Here is a 23,848-nt window from a genome sequence, read left to right as displayed (position 1 = left end):
TACGCATCAAACACCACCAGCAACCGAACGATCGAGCAAACCTGTTGTTCCGATACTTGCTCCTCTCTCTCTTTTTATCTCTCTATCTCTTCCACTCGCTCTCAGTCTCCTGCTCTTGCTCTCTCGCTCACTCTGCCTCGGTGTCTCTGGCCGTGCGTTTCAACACTTTAAGGTCCCGTCTGATTTATGCCTCGAATATCTCTTGTGACCTCAATCTCTAGTAGCAGCAGCAACAGCAGCGGCAGCAGCAACAGCAGCGGCAGCAGCAACAACGATAGTAGTTACAGTACCACTACTACCACTACCACTACATTACGAACCACAACACTGGAGAGGAACAGAAACGAGGCACGAGGGGTTTTCGGTCAAACGGCCTTGCCGGCTATGGAGGACGCGGCCACTGCCCGTTACTGGCCAGTAGTGCCCCCCTTTTCCTTCGGGGCGATCCTGTGCGAATCCGTGGGAACGCAACACCGCACTTGCCTTGCACCCGTAGCACCTCCTCAGCCAGCGCCGAGTCTCCAGATTTCTGTTTGCGAGAAATCCGTTAATCCGTCGATCCGGCGATCCGAAAACGCGAACTGACGAGTGGCCGCGCGGAACCGCTTCGACACATACGCTGCGATGTCTACGACGATCAGCTCTCTACTGGTTAAATCTATCTCGGCGATTATTTTAAACGCACTCCGCGACGCGTCGCGTCAGCGAGCGCCCCCCTTGAACCAACCAGCCAGCCAATGTGGGCTTCCACAGCCCGCGGGGTCTTGAAGGTGCTGGTGGTGGTGGATCGGTGTTTGGCGGCTTCAATCCCGTGCCCGAACACGGCCTCATCGCTCGCTTGCTGGCTGGCTTGCTGAAAAGCGGGTGACGGGCTCTCAAGGGAAAGGAGAGAGAAGGGGCAGAGGACTGAGGTGCTGAGACCAGGTGGTGGAGCAGCAATAGCAGCAGCAACAGCAGCAACAGGTGAACACCACGGTGAGCCCCAAGAAGCCAACCAACAAGTGGTGGCGACGGAGAGAAGCAGGAAGAAAATCTCAATGATTATGATGATGGCGATCATGATTATGATCATGACGGTGCGGATGATGATGATGATGATGATGATGGTGAGGACGAAAAGCAACGATGTCGCGGGCGCGCGCGCACACACGATCGCGCGTCGTTCGTTGTCATCTGCATGTGTGTGTCCGCGCTGGCTCACGGCTAGGAGGAACTCGATACTCGATCGTGGCACCTCGGCAGGAAGAGGGTGCGGAGGGTAGGGGGGGAGTCCACTCTATAGTAGCGATGGCGGTGGCGGTGAGGTCTACAAGTTTCGAGTCAACCGGGCACCGTCGTCGCCGTATGTAGATGAAGCGGCAAACCTGCGCAACAAGTCGCCGATCTGGTTGAACAGTGATGGGCTCTGGCATGCAGGACCCCCCGCGGGACGGTGGGTGGAACAGCGGGCGGCAAGATGGCTGGATGGTGCCATACTATTAGGAGCGCTGCTACACTACTACATCTGAATCCAATCCAATCGCGCCGAATGGATATTTCACTTTTTTTTTGCGACTTTAGCCACCGAACGACACTAGCCAAGAAGACGGCCAACGGTCGGCGAGTCGACTTAGAGGTCCCCGGACTTGACTTGACTTGACTCCGGACTTATGTTGAGGCAGAGAGAAAGAGAGAGAGATGGTATGTTCTTGCTACATAACATGTACCAACCGTCTCAGCATTACAGGGACTACTATCAAAGTACACTGCGGCTACTTATCGCATCTGTAGCTACCTCCTGTAAACTCACAAGCAGAGTCGACTGGCTCAATGGCCAAGCCCGACACTGGCCAGCCTTCGAGGGTGCCCCTTCCATGGGAATTTGAAAACCGGACCCAGAGCAGGAGAGGAAACGGCCAGGAGGTGCCTGCCAGGGTTTTTGGGCTGCAACTCAATCAGCTGCTTAACCTCAACGCTCAAGCAGTCGTAGCCATGGTTACATGATACTTCACATTTTACACATTTGCATCCCGAACAGGGCCACTCGCGCTGGACTCGCGCTGCTGGTTGCTGTTAAGAGGAATCGTAGACCCTGTTGGATGCATCCTAGGTATTCAGTCTCGAAGAGCTGCAGCCGAAGTCAGAGATAGTGTGACTCAATATGTCCTCAACCGTGGAAGACGAGAAGATTTATCATTTTGTTTGTGACGAGGAAGTTGCGCCTTGGATTCGACGAGACTTTTCTGGGAGTTGACTCCTCCGATCAAGACCGTCTCGTCATGTGACTCACGGCTCTACCCGGTCGGTCCCCAACCACCTAGATTGAGTCCTGAGCAAACACGTTCGATCGATGACGATCGTCGATGTCGTCGAGCAAAGTACGACAGAGAGTAGCAACAGGAGAGAGGGAGATAGAGGAGAGTGAGAGAGAGAAAGAGCGTGAGAGGTCCGAACAACATTACTACAACACAATCCGCGCTACTAATCAGAACGTGTTTCTCGTTCGGCCAACAGCCGGGTCCACAGTACCCCCTTGTTGCCGGTTCAACCGGTGCGAGGAGCGTGCTGGATGTTCGTCGTCGTCGTCGTCGTCGTCGTCGTCGTCGTCGTCGTGGTGGTTCGGAGGTTTCGCGAGGAACCGCCAGAGGAGCGGGAGCCGCGGAAGGGCTGAGCCTGCAACCGGTCTAACCGGTGGCCTTCACAGTTTTTCGAGTCAACATACATAGTTTTTGCTGCGTCGCGGTCCTCCCTCGGGGTGGAACGGGTACTCGCGAGCGAACGAGCGCGCGCGCGCGCACGCCACAGCGAAGCAGCGCTCCCCAGGTGCCATTTCCGCCGAACACGCCGCGCTTTTGCCGCGGAATGTGAAAGAGAAGCTTCCAGTACAACAAAACAAACGGGATGCCTGATCGCCGGCCGTCGTCGTCGTCGCGTTGCGCGAACAAGCGAAAACAATCGGCAGCAGCAGCAGCAGATGGAGGACGGGACGAGAGAACCGCTGCGCCCAGAAACGTCACATTCTTCGCTTCGTCCGCGATGTCCCTTCACTTCCTTCGCTTCCTGCGCTTCCAAAACAAATCAATCTCCATTCTCTTCTCAGCTCAACACCTGGTCGGGGTTGGCCACTAGGGCACCTTCTTGTCAACCGGCGGCTGCGTCGGTCCGCTGGATAGCAAGGGATGTTGTAAAGCTCACGCTGGTTCACTGGCTGCCGATGCTCATCTCCGGTAGAGGTGGTCATCATTGGCTAATGTGGCTTTCATCATAAACATTTATATCCCCCCCTCGTCTGGTTCATTGGAGCTCTCCAGATTGGGTCTCAGGTGCAGAACCAAACGCTCTACTGGGCTCTTTAGGTTTCCCATTCGTTACTGAACCGGGTATCCATAATAATCGATAAGCATCATCTACAAAGGTTCTGGGCATAAGCTTTAGAAGCAGTTCAATGTCACTCATCAGTTGTGGGATTTTGTAGGTTGGTAGAACTTATCACAACCGATTGACAGTTTACAAACCGTTCTGAATGGGAGCAGAGTGTTAGTCGACACCTGTTGACTGTAGAATTGATTATTCTGAAGTTACCTAAATGCAAATACAACTTGCAACAATTCAACTATGCAACCGATAATGCTGTAAAGCACTTTCCACACAATTAGCAGCTATTCTGCCGGTTAAGGCAGCGCAAATGGACTTAGTATACCGTCCTGTAGAAAAGCCTTGCATGCATTTCGGGAATCCCTCAAGCCCAAGCCGGCAGTCCCGGCCGAGTGCCACCATTAGCACCATTAGGTAAGCGACAGAGCGAGAGGCGATAAATGGGCACGGGAATCACCCACGAAAGCGAAATAAAAAAAAAGAGAAACGGAAACATGATGCTGAAACGCTACACAGCAACCCTGGAAAGCTGGCTACTTCGAACGATAGGGAGACACGCAGCTGTGAAGAGCCCGCAGATCGCTTCGTCGATCGCTACGTCGATCGCTGAGTCGATACACCGTAAAGGCGGGAAGAGAGGGAGTGCTAGGGTGGCCGGGATCCCACTCCCCTCTTCGGTTGCGATAAAGATGATTAAAGATGTGTAGGGGACACCTGTATTTTGTTGTTTTATGATCATTTTCATGGCCTTTTATTGATGCCGGAATATAGCTGTTAATTAGTGGGAGAGAAATTTCAAAAACAAACTTGTTTGATGAACCAACACCGGCGAAGTTGGTGGAGGGCTGGAGAGTAACGAATGAGCACAGCGCAGCCATGCCCCCCTCCCTACCATCATCTTCATCATCATCATCATCGTCATCGCCACCCTTCACCGGTCAAACCGGGCGCAGGGGTGGATGATGCGTGTGCGAGCATTCTTGCCACTATAGGGGTTCCACACCGGGGAGATGCCGGCCAGTTCCCAGGGCCACGGGCACCACCGGCCACCGTGGTGAGAATAGCCGGCAGCGACGGCGGCGACTGTAGAACAGGAAATTGCTGGGTATAGTTGGCTGTTGGCCGCGCATCCGCTATCCGGCCAACCGCCGCCAACGATTCAACCGATTTTCTAATTCCCTGTTTTACACGCATCCCGACCCTTTTGGGGCGGCAATCGAAGAATTTGGTTTTTAATGAACATTAATGAGCCGCTGGTTCATGGAGGAGGCTAGTGTGAAGTGCAGATCTGCAGCGAGAGGCTTCTGAAGAATAGAAAGATGGAGAGTCTGATCTATTCCGACAACACTGTCAGTATACGAGCAAGGGGCAGCTATTACTTCTCCTTCAAACTATTGCTCTAGCTAGTTTAACGATCTGATCCATGTTTTAGTTATAAAATGTCCAAAACGTGCAGGTTTTGTAGAACATCAAGCCCAAATTTATATATCCTCATGGGAGTTCAAAGAAAAATGTCAAAGAATCAAATTCCTGCGTATTCTGCGACTATCGAGATGTTTACGTCAATAGCCTTTTGCGTCAACTGTGACCGATCTAGCCGCGACGATCGACGAAAACAACACCATTTTCACTAGCAGTCCCAATCCGTCCATGGTGGTTCTGCTGCAAGCAGTTCCAACAAACAAATCGGTGTCAGATCGATGGCGCTATAACCTTGAAACGGTACCGAGGGCAGAAGCAAAGCCGGAGAACCACGTGCTACACGAACCCCATACAACCGGCTAGGCTAAGGACGGTCAGCATCTACACCAGACGAGACAGAATGTCGTCAAAGCCGGAGTCCGACATCCAGTCCGGTCGCTGCCGGTGACCTGAAGCGCACCATGCCGGCAATGATGAAGAAGAATGCTCGCAGGCAATTAGCCGCAATGAGTAACGATCGCTGATAATGCGTGTCCGGACAGAAGAGAGAGCGGGGAAACGGCCGAACGACAATTTATGCTAGAAGTTTGGTCTAGCCACGCAGACGCGTTCACGTTCTGTGGCCGTCCGCGGACGAACGGTACGATCCCGTTTCCTTTCCAGCGCTCAAGATTATTCAATTTATTTAGTTTGATGAGTTTGCTTCAATTAGAGCTCGCGGCACGCGGCTCCAGCCCCATGCCTCTTCCACTCTGACGCTGCGCTCTGACCCCGACGACAGCGATATATGCGCGCGAGATACGAAAGCAATTACACGATTAGAGCAGCAGAACCGAGAACCGAGATGGGATGCGGTGACTCCTCCTCGGTGTAAATCACGCAGCATGGAAGCAAAATCTGAAACCCACCCCTCCACGTCACGTGGCATTCAGCATAACTCGCGGGGGTCTCACACAACGCGCGGCCAACTTAGTCCGCCGGTCTTCTTAGGCCCCCCCCGTGGCGGGCGCTTTTTCGGTCCGGCCAATTAAATGCGACCGGAAATGGACGACGGAGAGGACACGAGTGGAAGGCTGGGACGGCGGACATCGTGCGCCACCTGCAACAAACGCGCCAGAAAACGCGAGACGACCAGCAGAAGAGTATGCCAGCGTGACACACACACGCACACACACGCTACACGCACTGATGCTGGTGCTGCCAGCAAGTCTGTATGCGTCGAGTATCCATGGCGACGAGAGTCGCGATATTATGGTCAGCGGTTTATGGTGCGGTTTGCCGACGTGGCTCCATCCAGTCTCCACAGACTCCACGTCGTCGCCGTCTTCGTTGTCGTCGTCGTCGTCGTCTTCGTCGTCATCGTCGTCGCCGGCACTCATTTTGTGGTTTCCCCCAAAAATTGCACTTTCTCGTCCGTCGTCCGGTCGGTCGGATCTAGCTTCTGCTGGAACGGAGTGTTCGCCCGGCGACTCGGGGTTTCGGTGTCTGTGCATAAGCGATAAGCAGGTTGAAAGGTGGCTAAAAATAGCCATGAATCATCGCCAGCAAAGCCCGAGCCACTCCGGGCCACCGGGCCGTGATGATGCCAACATACCTTTACTGTGCGCTTGAAAGCGCACCAGGTGCTGGTGCTGGCAGGTTGTGCAAGACATTCCTTGTGACCAACGGCGACCACAACGACCGATTGTCACCAACCACACGAAACACACGAAATTGATAAGCAAACGATCGCGTCTTCGAGGGAAAAGTGGGGACACCACGAAGGGACCCTCCACCGGACGGATGGTCGTCGCGGTTGCATTACCGCCGCGCCGCGATACTCCAAAAAGGCCAGACCATATTTCATCGGCTTTAACGCCGGTTTACTTTCATCGTCGTCGTCGTCCTACGGTCGCCGGTTGTTGGACGCTGCTTGTTTGCTCCATTAGCAACTACACGATTGCAACTGCGCGCCCCGTTGTGTAACGGTGTGTCCAGTGTGTGTCTTTATCCGTAAAAATACGGATTGTCGTGTGCATCTCGCCACCCTTCCCGGGAGCATTCCTTGCACTGGACGCTCCCCCCCAACCGATCTCAGGAGCAATCATCGGCTTAACCTCGAAAACTACCTTCCGTAGCCGGTGTCGTGTGATATGGCCAGCAGCCTCACTGACGACAGCTTCAGTGGCCCAAAATAAGGAACCGAGGGGCCAAAAAAGAGTAGAAAACGGGAAACAATTGTGTAGTCCCCCCAAACAAAAAAAAATACGGTGTCCTCTTCCGCTGGCGAGCTGAGCGCAGCATATACGGCCACCGCCACCTTCTCCGGGCGAGCCAGTTGGTGGTGATAAGTCAGCCGCGAAGTTCGGGGCGCTGGCAGTCGCCAGATATCGGCGCGGTTTCGCAGAGGAATTCGATCTCTGGCACTCTGGCCTCTTGCTTCTTCTCCACCACCTCCTTCTTCGCCCCCACTCCCCCTCCCTGGCCCCTCTCTCGATCACTTTCGTGTGCGAACCGGCAGAACTGGTCAGACCTCTTTAACAGATGTACAACTTTTATGAGAATTATTATATTTTTGCATAATTTTAAGATTAAAGCAGTAAAAATATGTAAATTGGTGGCCCGATCGTCAATCGGGCAGCAGATGGTTTTTCTCGTGGTACCCCCCCCTGGTTCGTCTTCCCATCCTGCTAGTCCCGCTGTCGATCTCGTCGGAAATTTCAATTCAAGCCCGAGGAGAAGAGCTCCACGTGCCATACTGCCGTGGCAATGGTCCCTGGTATTGGTCGTCTAACCTGTTCCTCCATATCCTCGCACCACGCAACGCAACAACGACGACGACGACGACGCAGAACTGAGCGACTCTTGGGGCGAGGTCTCCACCCCATGCTGCGTTTCATTGGGTGGTTTCATTCTATCAACGAAGCTGCGGACAAAGAATGGGCACGGCCAATCTGAGGGGAAAATAGTTCACGGGACCAGATCGGCGTGTATCGGTCCGATATCGTCATAAATTTCGCTTCGGTTAGCTTCTTCCGGTGTGGTTCTTTCCATCTCTCTTCCCTTCGGTTTTCTACCTGTTGCGGGGATAAACGCGGGGGATATTTCGATTCTGTGGAAGCAAGATGACTCATTTGGGACTCAGAAGACGTAAAGATGAAACTATTTGAATGGGATGAGATGCTCGCACACAGAGAGATAACCATTTGTTGAAGGGATCTTCGGAATCCTATATAGTGTAGTTCACACGCTTGGATCAGCGGTTTTGTTATGTCCCGTAAGTTGTTCTATTTTCCATTGTCATTAGAGTTGATTTCATGTAAGAAAGTGTTATTAATTTCTCGCAAGAAGTGTCTTTAAAAACATTATCATCAATATGGAGTGTTTACTCTGCTAGCGCAAAGCGGCTAGTAATTGAAATGAATATTCTCTTAGTGTTCCTTACTTTCTCTTTTGTATAATGCATAATTGAAATTTTATACTGTGTATGGGAGAGCATTTATTGAACAAAATATATGTACGCAATATTAAAAGGTACAAAGGCAGTGTTTTGCTAACTTCCTTGTTTTATATTTATTAAGTTTTCAGTTTCTGTTTGTACAAATTTTGTCCTAAAATTTTATTCTTTTCTTAATTCTCGTCTTAATGTACTTTCCCGCTTGAAAAGCACTGGTGGGTTAATTGTCATTTGACTCAAAAAGTAACAAATGAACATCCATCACGTTTGTGCCCGTATGCCCCGTTTTCACAAAGTATTTACCATCGGCCAACGTTTCGTAGAAACGGCAAGAATCATTCTGCTCGACGTAATGCATACCATCGATCACTCCCTTCTGCTGCAATTCGCGTTCTCGAGCGACACAAGCACCACCGATCGCTCCTGCGGCATCAGTTGGCCCATCGATACCGTCCGTACCGGCGGACAGGAAGTAAACCCGCTCCGGGACATTCGACAGTGTCCGTACACCGTAAGAGAACCGCAGAGCAAGTTCTTGATTTCTACCGCCCAATCCCGTCCCCTTGATTTGCACCGTGGGTTCCCCAGCCCCAACAATCAATAGACTCTCCTGTTTGCTCCGGATCACTTCGGCCATAAACTCTTCCGGTTGCAGATCTGGATATGTGAGTCCTTGAAGCAAGGCGTACACCCTACCTTTGAACTCCTGTTCGGTTATGAGGTCCGTTTTGAGATTAAAAATGTGTTCCGCTAACGCCACGTACATGCCGCCGACGAGCTCCACATTACCTTCGATCATTTTCGATAAAACCACACAACGGAGACCTTGCGCTGAAGCTCGTTTTTCAATGCAATCTATCGCCACGGTGTTGCTACCCAGCAGAAAAGGGCTACCACCGGGACCGGTACCGGTACCGTGCTCGGTGAGACCCGGTTCGTTGAAAACTCCGGCCACGGATGCTGGCAAACGGTTCCATAAGTTGTATTTCATTAGCACTTCGCGCGCGTTCCGCTGTACATTCCTCTCGCACCCGACGTTGACGATGGTAGGTCCGCTGGCTATCAGCTCAATGGGGTCACCTACAATGTCCGATATGATGTACGAGTAGAGCCGGTATGCACCGCTCGCAGCCCTTGCCAGTTGACCACCTTTCACATCGGATAGGACGATTCTTACATAATTTAGCTCGGCGATTGTGGCGCCCGCACTCGCCAGAGCCCTGATAATGTCTAGCTTCTCATCCAACGTTATCGGTTTCTTGGGAAGACACAGGAGTGCCGAACCACCGCCAGATATCAGCACGCACAGCACGTCGTTCTCGGTCATAGCGTGTGCGATGGATCGTATCTTCGTCGCGGCCATCACAGCCCCCTCGTCCGGTAGATTATTTCGGGCGCATTCTATGACCTCTAGCACACTGTCCGGGGATAGACGGAAGTCCGGATCTCCGACGCCAAAACGTTCGCTGGTGCCGATCGGTATGCTTATACAGCCACTGCAGAGTCTCGGTCCCAGCTGCTTCTCGATCTGTACCGCCATACCCAGGACGGCCTTACCGAATCCGACCACATGGTAGCGCTTGCCATCGTGAGTGAGGCTCTGTTGGAGGTCCTCCCGTGCGGCACAGTGTTGAAACAGAGATTTGGGTTTCACTGATTCGACGCCAGAGGCAAAAAGGTCCCTCAGTTTTTCGATCGCTGCCCGGTCGCTACTCATTCTGCGTATGATCACGTTTTGCAGGGCTCCAAACATCGCGACTCAATCGAGATGAGTCATTCTAGAGCGAAAAACACACCAAACAGAGAGTCAGTTATGTTTGCCGGCAACATACACAATCGCAACGCGCACTTACCGATGGGAGCGTATTTTATTTTGGGCTACTAGTGAGAATGTCTCTCGCTCCACGGTTGACACACACTCGGAGACAGTGAACGTCTTGTTACGCGGTGCCACTAGCACCAAGCGGCGTTCTAGTTGAACTCGTCAGGTGAAAGTGTTCGTGGCGTGTCGCACACCGAGGGCTGGATAACAAGCCTTCACCTGTTTAGTGAATTAAGAGATTCTGTAATCCCCAGTCACGCACTTGGATTAATTTAGTCCGAGACCATTGAGGAACCTCAAGGTCGTAACTTCACGGTAACTGATCTGGTCAATTACTACCCAGTGGTGGTAGTAGTGATGGCAACCGAGCAACACAGAGAGCGAGAGAGTAGCAGAGCAGAGTATATAGTATATATAGTAGCAGAGAGAGAGTAACGTTTGATAATTGATAACGAATCCGAGCAGGCTACAGTGGTTGACCATAATAACAGACATGATCAGTGCATGTAGCATGTCGAGACGAGGTAATGGACTAGCAACGGAGAGCCGATTAATGAGATTTTTGTTTCATTTAAGTTAATAACCAATCCCCAGGGTTATACGCACCAAAAAGGCTTATTTTTGACGAATTTTAGTGCAGAAACCAGTCAACTTAATGTTTTCAAAATAATCCCATATTAAACTACAACCTTTCAGGAGTATTTGGTTCTATTTTGGGGAAGATTTGATCAAAACTACGTTCATGGCATCCATTCTAGTTCAGCAAGTTCAATCCGTGTTCGTTAACGGTCGTTTCAAATTCAAAAAGCCCGAAGCGAGAGTTCTAAACGCCGCGTATAAACGGTTCCAGGAGTCGCAAGTCGCAAAAAACGAAAACCGCATCTGCCGACTCCTTAAACCTTAATGATAAACGACGAAGCAGTGTGCAGTTCATGCGTTGAACGGGTAGATGGCGTTGACGAAATTTTGCTCGACCTTTTTCTCGCTCACTCTTTGGTGCGAGAGCGAGATAGAAAATTTTCGAGTAGTGATGACGTCATAACTACAGCTCCTGACAAAAACGAATCAACACCACTACATTTTCTGTTCCATGAAATGTAATGTTTAATAAACGAATTCATTCAGGAATTCCCGGAAAGGTTTCGTTCTCACAATAGGGCAGAGCCTTACAGAACAAAAAGACAGCACAGAGAAGGTTGTTAAAGTTATCTAGTCTTGTTTCATCTAGTAGTGTTCATCTAGTAGTAGTTAAATCAATCCCGATAAATCCAATAAGCTTATCGATCCTCCCGTTCAGTAACTCTTGGCAAATGCTTCTGGTGGAAACGGTCCTACTAATGAATAGGTTCACACTCGTGCTGATTTTCCAGCGTGTAATTGCTCGTTTCCTCCTGGCGGTTTTATGCCTCCCATTTAGTGGAATATGTTTTGTCATTCACATAATTCAATAGAGCCATTCGAGATTGTGCACAATCTTAATTCTAATTATGGGCGTTTAATGGCACTTGATGGGGCGCCGGACCTGCCACTAGTAGTGGCAACCAATTCCCACTTCAGGTAGCTCATTAACGTTTATCGTAATGTTCGGCGTACCAGAATGTTACAATTTATGCTGCACACTTCGCCGACCTATAATCCAAGGCCAATACTAGACCTAGAAGAGAAGGACGGAAGAATGGCTACCGGTTCTGCGCGTACTTTTTGTTACCGATAAGAGGTAAGTTTCGCTCCTTTTTTTTCCTTCTTTCGTAATTGTTGCTTTAGGTATGTGTTTTATTAGCGCACATTGTTGTGGCTGATAGTGAAAGGTTAATTAAAAACCAGCTCATTAGAATACAAAGTACCGAAACGGCAGGTCTGGCTTGTGATACATAGAGCACGTGCTGTGCTTTGAAGTTCTTGCATGCGCAGGTTCATCACCCGGATCCCAGATCTCGGTAGCTCGCTTGTAGCATGGCCACAGGGCCAAGATGGCCAATTAAATCGATAACTAACGACGTGTCGGTTCCAGCATCTTAAAATTACCTGCTCACGTATCAGGCGAACTAGAACGCACCCGGCCATGAGGGGCATAAAGAACCTCACGAACACACGATCACACCCCGACTCCTTGCATGTCCCACAAGATCGATGACCCATGATACTGTGGGTGCCGCCATGTTTGTAATGCAAAAACATGAAAAGAAATTCGATTAAGGTCAATAAAATCCAAAAACAGATACATCCCTTATCCGACGAGTCAGAGAGAGAGAGAGAAAGAGCGACTTCTTCTCATGTCTTCTTACTGTCACTTCCTCCTCAAAAGAACGCACCATACGGCAAGTTCGCGACACTGCTCGCTGATTCTTGAATCAAACTCACCTAACCCGTGCTGGGACAAGGCTCGTCGGCTCGTGCTTGATTTTGATTCCCGTGCCGCGTCTCCGATCGGTTGACGATATAGCACCGTACCAAACGCACCAAACGCGCGCCACAATGAGTAATTGCCACCCGGGAACGTGTTCCGATAAGCCCATACGAACCACACGAACCGTGTCGATGTCGCGCGATGCCGTATAAAAGTGGTAAATAAGCAAATTTTAGCTTTTAGAACGCCTGAAACGTTCTTAGTGATTGGTTCGCGCCCTCGTCCATCTCCAGCACGGTGTGATCGGGAATTCCACTTCTGTACGCAATATGTTTCTTGAGTGACGGGACCTCGAAAGTCAAGTTTGAAGATACGCCCAAAAGTGATGTTAGAGATCGCACGCCTCGTGTCGATCGGACTGTTCTTGGCCGCCCTTAGCCTCCATCTCACCACCGGGGCCGATTGGAACTTTCTCAAGTGTTTCGAAACGGTGAAACAATGTCCGAATCAAAATGTGTCCTTCTACCTGTACACGAGGTAATATGTCTTCCAACGCGTTGGATTATGTGATTCTGTAAACAGCTGCAAGCGTGTAACAGGGAATGTTTCTTTTATTGTCATTAATCCTATGCGATTGCGTCCTGCAGATCTTGTACTCTTCAGTATCTACATGCTATGTGTATACTCCTAATATGGTGTGTGACTCATTAATCACCTTTTGATTTCGCGCTCCGTCCGACCTGCAGTTTACTAACAATAGCAGCCACCTTCCAGACGGCAATCGTGAGTAGCAAAACTACCGCGAGCACAAACAAGATCACGTCGTAGGAATACTTTCTGAACCAACTCATATGGACGGCACGCGATTGCAGCAAATCCGAGTCCGGATTTCGCAGAACCCACTCGCACCACCATGCTGCCCGTTCGAGCGGACTTTCCGGTTGATCGCGGAAAAGATGTGAAACGTGGGCCATCCGCTTGGCATACTTGGGCTCGCCCAAGACCTCCTTGATGGCCGCTACTAGTTGTGCCGCCTGAAAGTTTTGTATTGAGAGCCGCTTTCCGATGCCGGCATCGACGCAGTAGTTGATATTCCGGAACTGATCGGCAAACACGGGAAACCCGATGATTGGCACCCCGTTCCAGATGGCCTCCTGTGTGCTCAGCAGCCCACTGTGAGTGATAAACAGTTTGATGTTTGGATGTGCGAGCAGATCGTTCTGGGGCATCCAGGCACGAATGTACACGTTCTTCGGCACTGCCATCGGTAGCTTCGATTCATCCGATTCGAACTTCCACAAAAACCGATACTGAGGCAACCGCTCCATCGCGGTCATTATGTTCATGATTCGCTCCGGACCGAGCAGATCGCTGCGGGCGTTGCTACCAAGGGAAAACAGAATAAACCCATTGGTTGCTCCGTCAACCACCTGCCGTAGATCCGCTGGCAAGGGTTTCGGTTTCTGGATCTGCAGTCCACCAACCGATATCATGTTCGGCATCATCGGTTCCTTGTACTGGATGACGGGATTAACGTTGATTAAGGACAGTCGAACATTCCGGTAGAACGACGTCGTGCTCGGTGCATCCGGATAGAGCTTGCGCAGTATACGGTCCGCCTCCGGGTGTAGAAACGTCTCGTGCAGGATCATCTCGTACAGATCGTAGTACAGGTTCTTGACGCGCTGCAGGAAGCTCATCTCTTCCGGTGCATCGTACACGTGGTTCGGTACGAGACCGGAGTACGCGTAGGCCCCTAGAACGGCCGCTGCCGTCGATGGCGCATTGTACGGAGAGGACGGAATGTATGGCAAACCTTTGAACCGGTGCAGTATTATCGAGGGGATGCACGGTCCAATCATGAAGTCACTCACAAACAGATGGAATTTGAAGTCCTTCGGGTAATCGAGCACAGAGTGCATTCCCTCCGATTTGAGGGCTGCTTCACACAGATCCAGACCGAACTCGTCTAACAGATTCAACATCTTTACAGGACTTTCGTTGGCCATATTGAAGAAATCAAGTTTTTGCTTCATCGAAGTGTTGTACATATGGCTGTAGAAGTTTTCCAGATGAACGTAAGTTACATTCGCCGGCGGATGCTTTTCTATATCGGCACTAAGCACGGTAACGTTGTGACCCCGTCTGCCCATCTCGTTGATCAATGGTCGCAGCCTGAGGAACAACCAAAAAGATTCGAAGATTTCCACCACGTTAGAAACCACTAACAACACACAACACCTTCTCAGCAGTCTTCACATCTTCTTACCATATATAGTGACTTGGCGAGGGAACTCCGGACATGAAGAGAATGTTGGCCGCCTGCGAAACCCCAACACACGCCAACAGGGCCACTATCCAGACGTTCGTGCACCTCATCTCAATGTTAATGGCGTGCCAAAACGGAATCAACTGAACCTAGCCCCAGAAACTCGCGAGCTTATATTTTCCTTCCGTCGATTCTAATGTCAACAATTCGCTTGTCGGTTTATGACGTACGCGGGGCCGTGCATCTGCGAAATCGGCTCGCTCTTGAAGATAAGGCTCTAGCGAGATGACTGGCAAGAATCGGCCGACCGCCGGCGAACGGCTGACACACGTGATCGAGGATGAGATTGTCCTTTCTCAACCGTAAGGCGCTAACTCGCCCAAAAGGCGCCAACTATCACGCCCGATTTGCATGGATCGCCTTTGCCAGATAAGCGACCGAAAGCATGGTACGAAAACGGACTGCCATGCACCTCCGATTAAACACATTGTTACAGCATACACGCGGGAGTTGTAAAGCGCTGTTGGGCCCTTATCTAGCTGGCACGTGAATCGCACGCCACTTGTTCGGCCACCCCTTAAGCTGTATACGAGGCGAGGTGGTATCTAAGGTGTATGGCACTACGCATGCGAATGGCGACGATCATTCAAGTCATTGCTGTTTGATCGAATGTCTAGCTTGAAGTGGATGGTGAGACGCGTAGCACAGCGTGTCTCGAGATGACTCAAGTCAGTTTGACGCTTAAAAAAAATCTGATAAGCTGCCAAGGGAGTAACAGGCGACCTTGACCTACATAATATATTTGGAACACTTTTCTCCCTCCCTATCTCCATTATCTCCTCTCCAGGGCGACCCAGAACAACCCGACAAAGCTGGATATGTTCGATCCGGCAACCGTCATGAACGCTAACTTCATCCGTGGCCGCCCATTGATCGTGCTGATCCACGGTTACACCGGCCACCGGGATTACGCACCGAACCCAACGATACGCCCTGCTTACCTCGCGTACGACGAGTACAACATCATCTCCGTCGACTACAATCCGCTTGCCCTGGAACCGTGCTATCTGCAGGCCGTACGCAATCTTCCCACCGTCGCCAACTGTACGGCGCAGCTGCTGGACTTTATCATCGCGAGCCGCATCATACCGCTCGAGGACATCCATGTGGTCGGGTTCAGTCTCGGTGGGCAAACGTCCGGCATGATCGCCAACTATCTGAAGGCGGGCAAACTGAAGCGCATTACCGGGCTCGATCCGGCCAAACCACTGTTCGTCTTTGCCGCGAACGAGTACAAGCTCGATCAGACGGACGCCGAGTTCGTGCAGGTAATCCACACGGACGTGTTCCAGCGCGGTATACTGCACCCGAGTGGCCACACCGATTTCTACGTGAATGGGGGCGTGGAGCAGCCGGGCTGTGATGCGGCCACCATGATGTCGCACGGCGAATGCAACCATAACCGGGCGCCCGAGTACTTTGCCGAGTCGATCGCCACGCAGGTTGGATTCTACGGTTACCGGTGCGCCCACTGGTACCTGTACATGCTCGGTATCTGCCGGGGCAATGGGGCCACCGACGAGCAGATGGCCATTATGGGGGCTCACACTCCCGACACGTAAGTTTCTCAAGCCGCAAGAAACCTCAAAGACCACCACCACCACCGTCGGCCGTGGTTTTTGGGGTGGTTGAAATGAAAGTAAAAGTCGTATACTATCGCCACCGTCATCGGGGGCATCGAGATAGTTCCATGCCGGTAGCCAGCCAGCCAGCCAGCTCACCGGGGTTGAACCGGGCACATTTCATACCGGGGTGTTTGTCACATTCATCTTCGCTCTTGCTTGCTACACACGTTATACATTCTGCATCAAGTCTCATTACCAACGAGAGCTCATGCCATGCCAGGTTACGTAATGCCCAGTCCTGACCTAGGCAGACCACCTCACCTAAGGGGGAAAGATAGTGGGCACCGGGCGCCGACTCATCTCAACTAACCGGCTCTGACTGTCTCGGGTAATCTTACGCGGAAATTTCAATCTTTTCAGGACACGAGGCCTCTATTTCCTGACCGTTAACATGATGCCACCTTATGCAAGAGGAAGGAACTTTACACTGCGCGAAGAGCTAGCGATGATCGCGGCTAACATAAAGAGTTAGCACCACCCACCCACCCGCCCACCCCTGGAAGCCCCACGACGATAATGAGACGACGAATTATGAAATAAATAACGCGCGATGGTATACGAAGGAGGCTGCGTACTCGGTGTGTAGCTATGTGACAGTTGACATTTAGTGCGACGGTAGGGGGTCTAAATAGGCATAACTATTCGTGTACTAGCATAAACTTTTGCAAAATATGATGACTTTAATGGAATGTTCGATGAAGCTCAGGTCGAAAGGGAAATATTCCACGTCTGTTTCTCTAAAAAATTGCAAAGCTACTACTACGCTACTATTTTTACGTAGATCTGGCTCACGTACAGTAACCATAGAGTTACACCCTCGAGATCAGGCGCACGATTAACAACCATGATTGCAATGCATCAAGTACAAAACGCTTTTTATGAGTTCTTGGTAGTCCGCCTCCGCCTGAGAGCCGATTGAGATCAGGCATGTTATCTTTTAAAACCCCGGCACAATCCCTATCACGTTCCACGGCCATGGCAATGGCCGGTGGCTGGGGGAACATGAAACAACAACAAAAACCTACACCCCGTCTTGAAAACTCCCATGAACTTCAAGGCACACACACACACGCTCACTCTTTTGCTCTCGTTCGCTCGGCTCTAGGTGCCCGGTTTGGGAAGGGGGGTGGGGATTGTTTCGTTCCATGTGCTCCCCCTCGAAGAAGGTGCGTGAGTACCGCGAGAGCCAGTTTTCGTAGAGCCAGCGATCGGTGCGGTCCTCCTGCATCTTAACGTATTCCGAGTGTTCGCGGTTGGTTGTTGACGTTAATGGTGCTGGGCTGTTATTTGTTGTGCATCAGGTTACTAGCTATTACCCGAGTAGTGCTCATAACGATTGCATTCCTCGCTGAACGCTGTAATCGTTGAGCGCTTCGGAGCGAAAAGCGAAAGTTACGGTGATCGGAATAGGCGAGTGATTAGTCAGCCGCTCATAAAAAACGGATCGATCTGTGGTGGTGGTGTTAATCCGTTTCGGGCGTATTGATGCTGTAGCATCTAGCGCTTCCAGGTTCTTGTGTCGCTTACTACAGTGCATTCCAAGTGGTTGCTGCACCGAAGCCTTCCGAAAACCTAACCCCAAAACCGGTCAGCGGTTGACATAAAAATGCATAGAAACAACTAGACATCGAGAAAACCTGTTTTAAGCCACACTGTTCAAACGCTGCTTTTCTTCAGCCATCGTGACATCCCAGTGGAAGACTGAGTGTCTTGGGAAGTGAACAAAAATCGAAAACAAATATTATACCAAGGAGGAACCCCCTTTGGAAAGTGTTACTCAACGGAGATCTACCAGCCAAGAGAATTTGTGGCAAAAGTGCGTGACGGTGTGTGCAGCATCGCCATCGATCCGATCGAAACAAATGAGAAATCGGCCGCCACCAAACGGATAAGGTCTGCGTGCACTGGCCGTATAAGCGAAAGTGACGTATATTGCTGGGTTGAGTGTAATAGGCTGCAATCTTCTTTCGGTGTTGCGTGTCTCGTGAGCCCTCGATCCGCGTACCGCTTACAAACGGCTCTGGATCGGTCGGTTGGTGCAATTCAAAATGCAACTTCCGGTCGCAACGGTTGGATTCGTTTTCATTTTCCTCTCGACGCTCGCGGGTACCATTAAAGGTAAAGACGGTGGGAATTAATGGTTTCAAATGGAACATAATGATAAAACAGATACAGGCTTTTAACTAAGGATTTGGGGTTTCTTCTAAGTGCTTGAAAGATCGTTAGAAGCAGTGACAAAGCAACTTTAAGAATGTCTCCAACTATTACTTAATGTCTAGATTCAGACAGAGCAAGAAGCTTACAGGGTGACAGACAAACCGGTTTATGGGTCTCTTGGTGCCGTTCTGGACATTATTGTACGACATTTAGTATGCCCTTGATCCAATGACATCAATTACGTTGTAAACATGGTCTGTCATACAGTGTGCACGGCCTTCGGTTAATGAATCCTAATTTAAGCTACTTAACTGATGAACCAGAGTCCACAAATGCTCTTTTTTCTGAAACAAAGTAAACGTTTTGAACAAAGATGTTTTATTCAACCAACGCCATCGCAATCAATGGGCCTGTATTGACCTGATTTGTGCGTATTTGTCAACGCATTTTGTCACACACAATGGGCTACCGTATCGGTTTGCGTACTCAGTCATTCGACACCGCAAACTAACGAATCCATCATATCGGTCAGCCACAACCCACAGACTAGGCCACAAGTTTGCGCCAAATTTAGCCGCATTTAACACACTCGCTTGACACATCGCTCCCCTCCCCAGAGTCCCACTGGCGACTACCGAAAGGCCTTGCGACACTCATCTCCTACCGGCACCCCCGTGTCCACCGCCGTCTTTCCTTTCAAGGTTAGCGTTCCACTTTCGATTTCATCGAAAAACTTCCCGGCTCCCGACGGCAGACAGCAAAGCTCGGCGACGCCGCGAGCTGCATAAGCAAGGGGTTGGGGAGTGATGTAATGGTTCGATCCGTGCCTGCAACTGCCGGAATCGAACCGACCGAACCGTCCAAGGTGTCGGGTCCGAAAAGGGGTGAAGGCACGCACGCACGTACGGTGGCGTAACAAGGAAGTAAGGTGCGTTCCAAGTTCGCTTCATGGCGAACCCTATGCGCGAACCTACAGTCGCCATCATCCCGGTAGGCCGACAGGCAACCTTGACGTTCGCTGCACTCCAGCCTACTACTACTACTACTGGACGGCGTCAAGGTGGCGGCGAACACGATAATTGTGGCTCCGAGCGTCAGAATTAACATACGACCTAAGGTCTGATCTAGCTAATCACAGCCTCCACGGGCGCCATGACTTTGACTCTATCTATGCATATTGTGCTTGTGCTGTCGCTACTAGTTGCCGGTTGAAAGTGAAAGGATTTTGCAAACCGGAACACTCAGGAACAACTGGAAACGCGCACTCACCTCGAATCCGTGGCCGAGAGGTGGTGTTCATTCGATGGGATGTCATCTTGCAACCGGAGAAAGCTCGGTGAGTTCTCGGAAGCCAATGTATGGCTGCAATCCACATGGAGTGTACGTGGTGCGCGTACATATACCGTGCATGTGATGCAATAATCGAGACGGCTAATCGACGATCGAGAAAGGGCGGCCAGCTGATGCACGGTGACGTCGAGCCGTCGTCGTTCGACTCGACTGCAGCGGCCCACAAGTATGCTGTAATAGGTTGGCCACCGTAGTCACCCCACCCGTTTTGCCGTAACCGATTGAGTGTTGAGCTTCGGATGAGTCGACACGCAGCAGCAGCAGCAGCATGCGCGATGTTTTGTTGCCAAAGTTGGTATCGTTGCCGGTAGTATTTTTATGGCGGCTTGGCGCATAAGTTGTGCACACTTATCCGGTTTTTCGGCGGGGTTTTTTCGGTCCAGACGGGTTGTAGGTTCGCAATTTGTTGATGTTTTGCAGCCGGCAATAAATGGCGCTTGCCGGAACGTTCGCTCGCGGATGGGTAAGGTGAAAGTATTTCGAGGTTCATTTTTGAGGGGCAGTTTTTGGATGTGCCGATGGTGCTTCCTGGTGCTCGGTGTTTACCAGAAGCATTAACGAAACTATTGGTGGCTTTGTTTCAGTGGCGGTGGAGTGTGGACATATAAATAGGTAAAGTGAAAACTATCAATTAACGCATTATTGGACGACACATATTTGGTGCAAATTAAGCTGGAATTAGAAAGTCTATGACTGTACATTCCGTAAACAGAATCATAGAATTACCTCAGATGGGTACCAAGTGTGCACATTTTCAATTTAATGTTAACAGTTATACTGATTCAGGGGCCGTTTTAGCCAGAAACCAGTTTTGCAATCTAATTCCACTCATAAACGAGGTCTTGAATGAAGCTCTTTGTCATATCTATTACAAATTTTTTTTTAAAATCAACTTCAATTCACAACCAATAGCACCATCTATGAAAAATGCAATTCCCACTAGAACCCCACAAAGCAGAGCAAGAATAAGATAATGTCTCACATCTACTAGGTTACTAAATCAAATGAAAACTAGATGAACAGATTCCACATTCCAAGAAAATAAAAGTCGGTCAAGACATTAAAAATCAACCGGTACAGGAGGAATACTCAATGTGACTTGCTGACCACAAGAGACGGTATCTGATTGCAGGTTTTCCACGAACAGTTATATCAGAGTGATAATAAATATGTATTTTCGTTTAGCTGTAGGATGAAAAAAGCAGCGAAAAATTGACTTTCATAATCCCAATCAGCAGTTCAACCTGCTCAAGTATGGCATAACAGCTTCCCTGCTGACAATTTAAAAAACAAAAACAAACAAGTCCATAGTATGATTAAACATATTGTTGAAAATATGGACAAAACCGAAGCCTCCTTACTTGATCACGTTTTTAATTACGCATGCTTCTCGCAAACGTTTCGTCAAAAGGTCAGCCGGAATTAGACGTCGCGCGAAGCGGCAGCGGCACACGCCAAACGCGAAAGGTGTGCGGCCCCTTGAAAACCTCACGTGCTTGAGAGTTTCGCGACCACGAACACTGCCCCTAGGCTCACCACTTTAGTTTGATCGATCGCCGGCGGGAGAAGAAGAGAGTGAAGCTTTTTGAAGGCCATACACTTCGGTTTCGTTAGGCCGTCATTGAAAATAGAGTAGCGGCGGACATTGATCTGTCGGTGAGCTAATTTACTAACTTTCCCAATCACCGATCGTTCAAGATCGCAACCCATGAGGCAAAGGTTGCTGGATAGTTGGGTTGGATTATAAATGGGTGTACCAATGCTAGAAGTCTAGAAGCTGTTAGTTGGGCTACATAATGGCCAGCACAGCGTGAATACTTTGCGCTCGCAGAGCATAAATGCAGGTAGGAGAACGAGTATTACACAATTCACTTAGAGTGCAAAACGTACAGGAAACAATCACTATGTTTGTCGGTTACTGGGACAATCCCAAACACACAATCGTTAATTGTAACCTGTGCAGGGCCTCACATGTAATTACATCACTGTGGTAGGTCTGGTAACCGAAATGAAGGCGAAGGCGACCGTTTAATGTCTCCACGGTGGGCTCATTGGAATGCTCATCTTGCAACTCATCGGTAGGGCACAAGGACAGGGGGCCTACAACGAATTTGGGTCAACTACTGGCTTCATAAAATTAATGTATAATAGCCCCCCTTGCAGTATCATTAACCAATTGGATTGTCCAATTCGTTGGCCATTCATGCGTTCGAAAACTGCATTTTCATTCGTTAACTTTTCCTTTTTATTCTGCCCTCCCCTTCCTCCGCAACACAATTGTAGCCCAGAAGAAGGAAACCAACAATGTGTTCAACACGACCTCGTGCCTCGAGAAACCTTACCGCTGCCCGCATCCAAAGATCAAGTTCTACCTCTACACACGCCGTACACAGCAAACCCCCGAGCTGATCGATGTCCTCGACCCAGAATCACTCTACTACACCCACTGGAACCCATCGCATCCGGTCAAGATCGTCATCCATGGATTTGGCGGTGGCCGTAACCTGTCGCCCAGCCCGGACATGCGTAAGGCGTACTTTACGCGCGGCAACTACAACATCATCATCGTGGACTATGGAACGGCAGTAACCGAACCCTGTTTAAGCCAGATCGAGTGGGCACCACGCTTTGGGAGCTTGTGTGTTTCGCAGCTGGTCAAGTATATTGCGCGACATCCGCGAGGTATTAATCCGGACGATATGCATCTCATCGGGTACAGTGTGGGGGCTCATATAGCAGGCCTGGTCGCGAATTATCTTACACCGCAAGAGGGTAAACTGGGCCGTATAACCGGGCTCGATCCAACTATTTTCTTTTACGGAGGATCAAACAACTCACGTGACCTGGATCCATCGGATGCGCACTTTGTCGATATCATCCACACGGGCGCCGGTATTCTCGGTCAGTGGAACCCCGGTGGTCATGCTGATTTCTACGTCAATGGTGGCACCAGCCAGCCAGGATGTGCCAGCTCAACCATTTTCCGTAAGTATACCAAGTAGTGGGAAGGTGCAGCGGATCTCCGGATTAGTAATGACATCTATCTTTTCTTGTCTTGCAGAAACACTGGCCTGTGACCATACGAAAGTGACGCCATACTTCATCGAATCCATCAACAGTGAGCGAGGATTCTGGGCTGGTCCGTGCCCGACGCTCATCTCCTATCTGCTCGGTTGGTGTGAACCCAAGGACTCCGATTACGTGCTCATGGGAGAACACCTTTCCAAACAGTAAGTATCGTCTTGTGGACCAACATCGAGTCGAACAATCAACCCTTCATGATATGTCCCTTTTTCGCAGGGCACGTGGTGTGTACTACGTTACGACGAATGCAAAGCCCCCGTACGCAAGAGGATTTCCTGGGAAAAACCGACGAACTGCCAAAACATCCGAGTACAGCGGAGTGCGAAGAAAGTGAGCAGCAGCAGCAGCAGCAGCAGCAACAGCGGAGCAGATTCGTCAAAAGCCAAATGGTTGTGATATGAGCAGTGACCAATATACCGTTTTCTTAAGAAGATTCGGAGTACACATGACGACGCAGAACCACTAAACTGCTACTAGTATTAGCAAAACATGCAAGGGCAGCAAACGGTTAGATTAGTTAGCAAACGGTTAGATTAGTTACCCTAGTAGCTTTAGTAGTTGGGTAAGGGAATCGCTAGGTTTGAGGTTCTTTCGTCAAACGACGACAACGACAATAGGACTGCCATCCGATGAGGACGAACGCCGAAGAGGTTCATTAGATTTCGGATTCGCTGAAGGATGGCACAGCGTGGCGTCCGTCATGGACGACCATTATTAGACGTGCAAACTAATCACAGTATTGCCGTCGCCAACCAGTTGAGATGATGTGCCGATACATGTTGAAATAGGGACACACGAAGAGCAAGAGGGGGTATGATAGCGGTAGTGTAGAAGAGAATACGTAATAAAGCTTCATCGATCCATCCACCAGAGCGTTGGTTCAGTTCAACAGTTTAAATATACGCCTTTTTATTTGGATTCC

The 23,848-nt window shown here is 50.1% G+C and overlaps 4 protein-coding genes across 4 annotated transcripts; 2 read left to right on the top strand and 2 right to left on the bottom strand.

Moving 5' to 3' along the window:
- Positions 1-8,396: 8,396 nt before the first annotated feature.
- On the bottom strand, positions 8,397-10,005 carry LOC125952646 (glycerate kinase). Its single transcript, XM_049682253.1, has one exon. It carries the CDS (start codon positions 9,963-9,965, stop codon positions 8,433-8,435), a length of 1,533 nt encoding a protein of 510 aa, XP_049538210.1. The 5' UTR covers positions 9,966-10,005; the 3' UTR covers positions 8,397-8,432.
- A 2,596-nt stretch (positions 10,006-12,601) lies between these two features.
- On the top strand, positions 12,602-16,272 carry LOC125959465 (pancreatic lipase-related protein 2). The gene is made up of 2 exons (XM_049692288.1): positions 12,602-12,918; positions 15,498-16,272. The coding sequence occupies exons 1-2, from the start codon at positions 12,767-12,769 to the stop codon at positions 16,270-16,272; spliced, it is 927 nt and encodes a 308-aa protein (XP_049548245.1). The 5' UTR covers positions 12,602-12,766.
- On the bottom strand, positions 12,898-14,783 carry LOC125952644 (UDP-glucosyltransferase 2-like). Its single transcript, XM_049682249.1, has 2 exons — positions 14,651-14,783; positions 12,898-14,556 (listed from the first exon to the last, which is right to left on the bottom strand). The coding sequence occupies exons 1-2, from the start codon at positions 14,758-14,760 to the stop codon at positions 13,089-13,091; spliced, it is 1,578 nt and encodes a 525-aa protein (XP_049538206.1). The 5' UTR covers positions 14,761-14,783; the 3' UTR covers positions 12,898-13,088.
- Positions 16,273-17,541: 1,269 nt separating the features above from the next.
- On the top strand, positions 17,542-23,844 carry LOC125952652 (lipase member H). The gene is made up of 4 exons (XM_049682261.1): positions 17,542-18,453; positions 22,126-22,827; positions 22,904-23,072; positions 23,143-23,844. The coding sequence occupies exons 1-4, from the start codon at positions 18,384-18,386 to the stop codon at positions 23,258-23,260; spliced, it is 1,059 nt and encodes a 352-aa protein (XP_049538218.1). The 5' UTR covers positions 17,542-18,383; the 3' UTR covers positions 23,261-23,844.
- The last annotated feature ends 4 nt before the right edge of the window (positions 23,845-23,848 follow it).

The sequence above is a fragment of the Anopheles darlingi genome, chromosome 2 (assembly GCF_943734745.1).
Source record: "Anopheles darlingi chromosome 2, idAnoDarlMG_H_01, whole genome shotgun sequence".
In the NCBI taxonomy this organism is placed as follows: Eukaryota; Metazoa; Arthropoda; class Insecta; order Diptera; family Culicidae; genus Anopheles; species Anopheles darlingi.
Note: the sequence above shows the minus strand (reverse complement) of the source record. Positions and strands in the feature narration are given on the sequence as shown.